The sequence below is a fragment of the Taurulus bubalis genome (genome assembly GCF_910589615.1).
Source record: "Taurulus bubalis genome assembly, chromosome: 17".
NCBI lineage: Eukaryota > Metazoa > Chordata > Actinopteri > Perciformes > Cottidae > Taurulus > Taurulus bubalis.
The window spans coordinates 18,101,047-18,110,627 of record NC_136605.1 but is presented as its reverse complement, the minus strand read 5'-3'; the positions used below and the strand labels follow the sequence as shown (position 1 = coordinate 18,110,627).

General features: G+C 43.8%; 1 protein-coding gene across 1 annotated transcript; it reads right to left on the bottom strand.

Moving 5' to 3' along the window:
• Positions 1-285: 285 nt before the first annotated feature.
• On the bottom strand, positions 286-9,364 carry LOC306749572 (dynein axonemal assembly factor 8; the record flags this gene model as incomplete). The annotated part of the gene is made up of 30 exons (XM_079232884.1): positions 286-348; positions 488-557; positions 642-727; positions 831-1,039; positions 1,398-1,512; positions 1,584-1,678; positions 1,810-1,978; positions 2,077-2,240; positions 3,026-3,070; positions 3,231-3,524; positions 3,750-3,914; positions 4,001-4,132; positions 4,844-4,970; positions 5,225-5,379; positions 5,470-5,522; positions 5,606-5,873; positions 6,015-6,159; positions 6,267-6,374; positions 6,470-6,661; positions 6,766-6,906; positions 7,003-7,194; positions 7,270-7,414; positions 7,622-7,762; positions 7,850-8,092; positions 8,167-8,272; positions 8,470-8,566; positions 8,655-8,753; positions 8,847-8,966; positions 9,067-9,171; positions 9,281-9,364. The coding sequence occupies 30 exons, from the start codon at positions 9,362-9,364 to the stop codon at positions 286-288; spliced, it is 4,128 nt and encodes a 1,375-aa protein (XP_079089010.1).
• Positions 9,365-9,581: the final 217 nt, after the last annotated feature.

The window sequence follows — 9,581 nt, the reverse complement described above, 5'->3', positions numbered from 1 at the left end:
AAATGTGTGAATACTTTTTTGTCTCAAACAATTTACAGAAGAAAAGAAATCTGAAAATTGAACTAAATCTGAAATACTGCTTGTGCATTAAAAATGAAATGGACACCAGATGAGGTGGAAGGTGTTTTATTTTAATTTTATTACAGTACTGTTGTAAACATATTTATATTATCTAAAACAAGTGCCTCCTGGGCAGTTGATTTATAGATTACATTTTTCGAAAATGCCAACAAACAGCATTTCCCTTGGCATGCGTGTACATTTGAACTTTATGGCACAATGGCGTCACATTTGATGCTTTGTCTCAGGAGACGAGGCATCGAAAAGGTATCTTATCAGCTGCTTAGCCTGGAGGAGAGAACACAACATAAGCAGGTTCAAAACAATATTTCATGACAATACAACAAACCTGGTTGGTTTAACTATAGCAGCTGAATACACACTTTGGACGAATGATATGAAAATATAAACGATATTCATCATTTACCTCTTCATGGCACTCTGGGTAGATAATCCTTTCCCCCACTTTTTGTAGTTCTGACCTCTCCTTGTAGACGCTAGTGCGACAATGAAAGACAACGAAAAGGAACAAGTTATTTACAAATAAATATTCTAGATACACAAGTTTTCTTTTACTTTACCTTTCAAGAATCGTGCTGAAGCCGGTCACGACCGCTTCACCTTGCAGTTCGATGATGAGCCAGGGCGCCGAGTACAGATGATCCATCTTTCAAGGAAACGAGAGACGAGGGGGAAATTCACCTGTTGCTTGCACTGTTTGTAAGAAAGAACGCCCGAAAGCAACGCACCTGCAAAGCCAAACCTCTCACCCTTTCACTCCCTCTTGAGGACACCGTCAGTGTCTCGGCGATACGTTTCCTCTGCTCGTCGTCCAGGATGCTCATCCGACCCGCCACCAGATGGCAGCCTGACCTCAGCAGCTGCTCCAGCATTTCCAGCTGGGTTGGCGCTTGGCTGAGAGGTGGAGCGTTTAAGGGAATGAGCAGACAGGTTGTCTGCCAGAGAGCACTGTGTATCCCTGGTACCAATAAACAAGCAAAACACTGTTGACAAAAGGTCATCTGGAACAGAGTCATATTTCAACATCATTCCAGAGGAGTGCTTGCCAAAGTCACAATAAATGATTAAATCATTTAAAAGGCACCAATTTTGCTTTAATAAATGATTGAACCATGAGATCTTTAATGCTTTGACTTTAAAGTAAGATAAATGTAATGACAAGGAAAACGTGAGTACTAGAGTACACACTAATGCAAACTGAATATAAGGCACAGCCTGTCTCTGCAGACTTTACAGAGCATGTCTTTTACTACAAGTTATATCAATACATAGACTTGTCTGTTCATCAAAAATAAAACCAGACAAGTAGTCCAAACCTTTATTTGGTCCTGGTGCCCTTGAAGGTGAAGCACTTTCCTGGTCCACGGGGACCAATGTGCAGCTCTGTTCACGCTGCACAGAGAAGAACGCGTCTGAGCTCATGCTGAGGATCTGAAACCGAGCACAATAGCAGAATGTTTGTCTTTTATCAGTCCCAAGTGAAATGTGTGTGGGAGGCATACCTGCTCCTTTCTCATTGCGCTCGTCTCGGTGCAGCAGAGCCCCTCTGGAAAAAACCTCCTCACATCCTGAATTGCTTTCTGATATGATCCTGATCCTATAAAATGGGCGACAGAGCTTTCAACCATACAGTAAGACGAGGCCAGTTGGAGGCAATTCAAAGGGTTTCACGTAATGCACTGGTACTGTTGCACACATCCAGTTCTTAAATGTGTACAGGGCACTGACCATAGATGCCATTGTATGAACGAGCCATGCTATGATGGGTCAACAGGGACGAGTCATCTTGGTCCAGCACATCCAGCAGCCTACTTACAGCCTTTTCCCCTTGGAGGCAGAGAGCCAATGAGGAGCCAGAGCACAAGTACTCCAAGTGGGCCTCCAAGTCTGAGGGGTCCTGCACACAGCAGGTCAAATCTTAGGAATCATCAAGGCCTATGTTTTTGCATGAATGGAAAGCTTGTTTTATTTAGAGAGATAATTATTATCAGTTACACTTTCTGCAGGCAGTAGTGAGGTCGCAGTGCTTTTGTCCAGGATCAGTACACGCAGGCCCACCATGGTGAGGCCACACAGCTGGAGGTCGCAGGCTATTTTAGCCAGCGTGTGATTCCAGATCGTTGGCTTGAGCAGGCACACAGTGACCAGCATCTGTGGATCTGAACACAATCCATGACGCATTTATACATTATACAACACAACTCTGTCCTGATTTATCTCTCCAGTATCACATCAACGTGGAACAGAATTCACGGAAACTTTGACTTAGATCATAGTACCGTAAGACATTAATATGATATTATAGTTTGCCACTATCATACACAAGTATGTGCTGCATGAAATACATCAGTCCCTCATAATTCACATTGAGTATTTAAATGTTTTATTTATTTAGAATATTTCAACATTTTGTTTACATTCCAATGTCAAATCAATATTCCTAATAATGAACAGTTAATTGCTCTTTGAAAGGGTTTATCCTGAGTTCTACTAAGTTATTCTTAGTTCTACTAAGTTATTCTAAGTTCTCCTAAGTTCTCCTGAGTTCTACTGAGTTCCTGTGTTCACTGAGTTCTACTAAGTTATTATAAGTTCTACTAAGCTATTCTGAGTTCTGTTGAGTTATTCTGAGTTCTACGAAGTTATCCTGAGTTTTTCTGTGTTCTATTGAGTTCTACTGAGATCTCCTAAGTTCTAATGAGTTCTACTGAGTTCTACTGACCTTCGAGAGAAAACTCAGTCAGAGTCAGAGAGTTTGACTCTCTGACTCTCTTGTGATTTATACAATCCCCAAAAATTATCCTCTGGGAAAAAATGTAATTGTGTAGTTGAGTTGCTGTTAGAAATCTACTTTTAGAAATCACGATATCAACTGATGCCAGGGATAATATTGAACATGGTTGTTATCATAACTATTCAAGATGTTTTCCTCTTGTACACAAACCTTTTGTCTTGCAGTTTTGGGGCTGAGACTTCAGAACGTTGTGGTCTGTAGTGGACAGAAGTGGGGTGATGAGACCTTTCCTGGCGTATATACGCACAAGACTATTATTATTTCCTCTGAAATGATGTGAGAGGCTCAAATACTGCAAACTGGAGCTGAACTCAAAATACTTGGTATCTGATTGCATGTTGTATACAGCACTAACCAAACCTTCCAGGAATCATCTCCCGCTCAAAGAAGAAGAGGGAGGCTTGTCTGAAAGCCACTTCAGGTGTGGGTGACATCAGGACGCTGAGGTTACCGGGGTAACCTTGTGGCAAGAGCTTCCTCAGTAAAGCAAAAGCATGGCCCCGTTTAAGAGCACACACTAGAGCAGGAGCCGCCATCAGATGGTCCAGGCTGTCTCGACAGAGCCGCTGCCCCACCTCGTATGGGTTCAGTTCCTGAGCCTGGAGTCGGGTCAACGCAGGCAGCCACTTCAGGCCGAGCAGCTTGAACCCTGTGTGTTGTACATCGCCTTCATCATCATCAACATTGCAACATAGAGAAATAAAGAGTGGGGTAAGTTTTGAGAATTCTAAATAAATAATTCACCCACACACGCGCCACCCCTTCATTAAACAGTGTGGGCTGCTATGTGTATTTGACAGTGTATTTTGTTTGTTCTGTCAAACTCCAGTTAGCAAACGCAGGACAAGCTGTGCTACAGTTGAACTTCGCCCACCTTCTGGCTCCTCTGTCAGCACTCTGTGTAAGAGGCTCAGGCCTTGTCTCCTGTCCTTTCCACAGAAGGTCAAAACCACCACCTGCTCCATGTCGGCGTTGGATGAACACTTCTGATGGGACAGGATCACACTGGAGGGGTCCGGCACCGCCCACATACACCGAACTAAGCCGCAAACATATAGAAGAAACGTAAAGGGAAACAGCAGAGGAGCTTCTCCTACTTTACTGACCTGAACACACGGCACTCACCAAAGTCACAGTACAGGTTGCTGCTGTAGGGAACAGTGTGGAAACAGAAGCGTGGCTCTGCTGTCAGAACCCCATCAACTCTGGACTGGATGCAGCCCAGAAGCTTTTGTGCCTTAAGTTCTCTCATTAGGGCTGAAACAACAGAATAACTGCAGGGTTATTTTATTGGAAAAGAAATATGGTCATGCAGACTTTTCACATGATTCAACTTAAATGTACAGAAGACCTGAGCAAGTGAGGAAAAAGAGAAGAACAGTCATACTTCAGCTTTGGTAGCTGTGGAACGCTCAAAAACGTCATTGCTCTCTTTGCTTGTGTTACATTTCATACAGCGAAAATGGCATCTCAAAATATGGAGTACTTTTAATAATAAAAGGGTAATTTGTATTATTGGATTTTGCTAATTTATTGGTCTGCCTCTACATGGTCACTGTTCTCTCTCTGCACGTCAGGTGGACAATTTTCCAGTTAAAAAGAAAAAAGTTTTTTCTTGGAATTTATCAAAGTAACTTTTTTTTGCCTTTGTCTTTCGTTAATGTAGACGAGTGGAGAAAAAAAGGTGTTGCCATTTTTTGTGTTTGTTGTAATGCTCATGTAACACTCCAACATATTATAAATAGGAATAAAATTAATAACGTGTTCTTCCGTTACCCTTTTTTTTTTTACCTGTTCGTTAAGTCATAAATACATGAGAGAAAACTATTTACATCAGACTTAGGAAATGGATACCTAGAAATGTGTTTTTCTCACTTGCATCTCAGGGCTTCCGCACAAATGTTTACTTTTGATACCATTTATTGAGATGAATTATGCTTTACATATCATTTGAGATGGAGTTCAGACCTGCTGGCAGACCAACACCGTGGTGCACTGCATTTTCTTTCCTCAGTAACAACACCAGACAGTGAGAGGGCAGCTCCATCTGACCCTGATCTTGGATCACAGTGTGTGGACTGCAGAACACACGAGCCTAGAGAAAAAATACACAGGCGTCAAGACTGTGATAAAAAAGCTAAATGTTCCATTATGATATAAATGTCATTGCTCTGAGTTCGTATAACCAAAATCCATTTCCCCTTTCAAGTGTCTCCAGTAAATAGTGTACGATATAGAATATAGTCAATTATTGACCTTTGTCACGAGGCTCAGTAAAATGGTATCGTTCTATTCTACACACTGTTCTTCTGAGACTCTGAACTCTGACTGAGTAGTCTGTAGTTCTACCTGCTTGCTGGAGAGTCCAAGGACTGCAGCTCCATTGCTCCGAAGCTGCGGCCTCTGCAGCCCCCACAGGCTGAAGCCTCTGCGTTCACAAACAGCCAGCACCTGGCCGTAGCAACATGGAGGCACGGCGGGCGACACCACCAGGAGTAAGTCAGCTACGCAGGGAGGACGGGGAAGAGGATTAGCGGGACACAGGACAGTAAAATGAAATGTGGACAGATTTCCCCCCTTTTGTGTGACAGTACCTTTCGTTGTAGCACACAGACAGACTCCTCTTCTATCATTCGAGGGTACAACCCTACAAACAAAAGTGACGGTGACTGATTACAACATTTTATAAGTCAGTTTTTCACACAATCTAATGACATTTTGACCACAGACCTGTTCTGAGGCCGGTTCTGAGTCTCTGCACATTTTCCTCTAACTCTTCCTGAAAACCACAAGCACAGCTCCCTGTGAACCTGGCCAGCCAGTCGAGGGGAGAAGAAGAAAGGAGGCTCGAGTGGATTGCGAGCGCTCTCTCTGGGCATCAGAGGATCTAAGGAACTAGTGAGATCTTTCAACACTGCGTGGGCATGAAGGCCCCGCACAGCAAGGGCAAGAACAGGCTGGCAGGTCTCATCAGTTCTCTGGATAACTGGTACAGCACCTTTGAGCCAGAGGGACAATTTAAATTCAAAGAAGACACTCACAAAGGAACTATAGGACACAGTTGGAACCAGGATGCACCACCAGAGCAATGAGCCAGACGGAGAGTTTCGAGGTATTTTATGATCAGACGGCTTCTTACCAGCGCTGTCACTCAGGAACCCCTGTGGTGGATAAAGGAGCCGCAGACCACACACATCGATCCCTGAGTCCAGAACAAGTTGGAGGGTGTAGTGTGTTATAACAGGATGTAGGAGGAAAGCTTTGCACCCCAGGGCGACCGATACCTACAACAAAAATAAAAGCAACATGTATTTAGTTATTCAGCCGTCACTATCTCTGATTCGGTGCTTCTTAGGATCACAAGACACACGCCTTTGAGGGACATGCTTACTTGTGTGTGCAGCTCTTGTGTGGTCTCTCTCCCCTTACACACATGCTCCTGGGTTTCCACAGTCTGCCAGTAAAAGCCTGGAATGAGACCAAACGTCCTATCTATAACCTGAAACACAAAGCCAAGGGAGCATAATACAGTCAGCAGAATGCTAAGTCTGTGCTTGAAAATGATAATAACTCACTCTCTCTGAAGCACATCACCTTTTTGTTGGCGGTGGTTGAGATGAAACAATTCAAACGGGAAGAGGGCAGATGGATGGGTGAGGCATAGGCTTGTTGGTCCAGCAGGTTTCCGAGCTGAGGGAGCCAGCTGGCGATTGCAGTGATCGAAGTCTCCGCGAGGAACTTGCACACGTGGTTATAGAAAGGTGTATGAATGTCTTTGTCCCTTTTCTACAAAACAAACACAAGAGAAGAACAGCGTCAGCATCAGCACAGCTATGATAAAGCCTACAGAGCCTGTGCCTTTCTTTGTTTTTGCTTTTTTTGCTCTTTACCCTCGGCGCATAGGAGTGACGAGCCACAACTAAGACGTGCAAAGCCAGTCCGTCCTCTGTCCACAGCTGCTGGAGTCCTGCGACCCAGAATGGGACCGTTGCACCGACCTCGTCTTCATCACGGCGTGACTCAGGGCCAACCTAGAACACGTATAAGCGACCCTTACATGGTGAAACTCAGCTTTACGATAACAAACGTGAGCACACATTAGGAGAGAGAAGCCGCTGCTCACTAACCAAAGACAGAAACCAAGCCACTAAAGTGTTGTAGGTGTCTGATTTGGTTGCCGCTGAATCCAGATGTTTTCTCTTCCCGTGAGCTCTGGAATCAGCTACACCAGGACTGGAGAGATCTGCGATCAGCAGCATTTGTGCCTTACTTTCAACATCTGCTGGTAGTGTACGGATCGACTGTCGATGAGATGCTTCCTGAAATAGTCATAGTACTGTAAGTATTGGACATTTTTTCTAAGTACTGTACATTTAGAGTTGTGTGGCACTTACAAAATCATAAAGAACATCAGTCCTTTCAGCAGCTGGCTGCTTCTGATTGACAGATTTGGCTGGGCGATGTATTTCTAGTTGCTTAAGAATCTGCTGGTGCTGTTCATGTCGATACGTCTGCTTAACTTGTGGTCTCTGTTGGTCACTATCAAAAACATCGTCATGGTTAACATGTCTGTTTATTCTCAATGATGTGCTGAATAAATGAATCAAAAAGGCATACCTCTGCTGCTTTGGTTCTTTGATTGTTCTTTTCTGAGTTTCCATTTTAGGGTGTCTGTACTCAAACTGTACATGAGGAGTTTGTTCATCTCCCCACAGATTGTGTGACTTACATGTCGACTCTACCGACTGAGGTAGCTTCTCTTGCAGTTTTTCTGGTAGATTATCTGGCACTGAATGTGGAGGGTCTGCAGATTTATTGGGATATTTATTTCCATTTCTGTTCATCTCCCGGGTTTTCTGAAGCAACATGCTCTTTCCAGTCACTTCCCTGGAAGCAGAGACATGACAATGTGAACTCAAACAAAACGTGCTGGACTGAAGCATGACACATGTTTCTAATGCAGGATGCATTTACCTGTCCCCTGTCTGTGATCCAGCATGCGCTTCAAGATTGAGTTTCTTTGCAGGTGGTGTTTCCTGGTGATTATTGAGGTTGGATGATGATTTGGACTCTGATGAAAGATTCGGGGATGTTCTTGGTGGTTTTATTGAAGAATCCGGGACACGCAGGTCAATATAAACCGTGGGTCTTCCCTGCTGTCTCAGCTGCAGCTCAGCTTCCAGCATCCCCGATGATTTTTTCCACACATTGTTATGTCTGCGTGAAAACAGGTGATTATTATCAATATCTTACAAGTCTGGTCCCAAAACATAAACAACGATAAGACTTACCGGTCTGGACGTTTCTCAGGCTCTGACACAGACTCAGATGAGTGGCGGCTACAGAAAGCAACTAGTCTCTCCATTATCTTTCCCTGGGATCGGTCCTTATCACCATCTGTGATCAAAACTTAGGTTAATTGATCAGGTAAATTACATATATAAACCCTCCCATAATCATCCATAAACTCTAAATTATTTTCTATAGCAACAGGTGTGTGTGTGTGTGTGTGTGTGTGTGTGTGTGTGTGTGTGTGTGTGTGTGTGTGTGTGTGTGTGTGTGTGTGTGTGTGTGTGTGCGTAATAATGACTTACCTGCATGTGTTTTCACAGGTTCCACAGACACACACTGTTGCTGAGGTAGCCCATGCAGATGTTTGAGAACATCATCCAAATCCCACTGGTCAAGCCTCTGAATGTTAGTGTGTAACATAATTAGTATATTTTTTTAAATGTTAGCATAAGATTATCCTTAAACTTTTGTACTTTTCAAAACTCACTGCAAACGAGAGAATGGGGAAACCCCCATCAGCCGTTGTGTCGTCTCCATTTGGTTTAACTTTGTTCAGCTCCACAATACCTCTCTCACAAGCGTCTGCCTTTAATCGTGAAACAGGAAAGGAAATGTTGCCTATTTAGAGCATGCCCTGACACGCTGGTGTGCACAGTGGCTGCAGATCAATACAACCCACCTCAATATCAGCATCACAGTGTTGTGCACAAGTTACAGTAGTGCCTTCTACATGTTCACCATCATCCAACTGCACACTCTCTTCTGACCAGCATGTCTGAGCTACAGGTTTCATCAGCTCCTGATTGAGAAAACACAGACAAATATCAGTGTGTACGTTTTTGGTGAGTCATGAGCTTACTGCGATTAACACTCATGAAACTAAGTTATAACTCACTAACCTCTAGATCATCATCATCCATTGAAAACAGGTTAAAGTCTTCAGGGACCGTGAGGGGAAGACCAGCTGGTCTTTCATATATCGTGTCAGCCTCTTCATTCTCGGACTGCAACGTAAAGAGGAACCATTACTGTAACATTACTGTAGGTCTAAGTAACGTTGTTATGTTAGCTAGCAGACGGTAGCACATTTTTTAGGAAGAAAAAAAAACATACTGATGAAGAATCAGAGTCGATGTTCGGTATAAGTGGTTTCACTTTCTCCAGAATTGAATCCCAACTCGAATGATTCGGGTCCATCATCACGAACGGGAACACAAAGGATTCTGTCCTGGCACATGACCGGTTGTGTGCCGCGGCTCCTTGGTTACCGCGGCAACGGGAAACTTCGAAGTGCAAGTGTGTGCCTCGCGTGGCGCTTCCAGCGCCTTCAACAATGTTGCCTTCAGGTGCCGTCGGAAATATTGCAACTCATTCAGTTGTTAAGTTAAATAAAACGACAGGAATGTGTGATGTG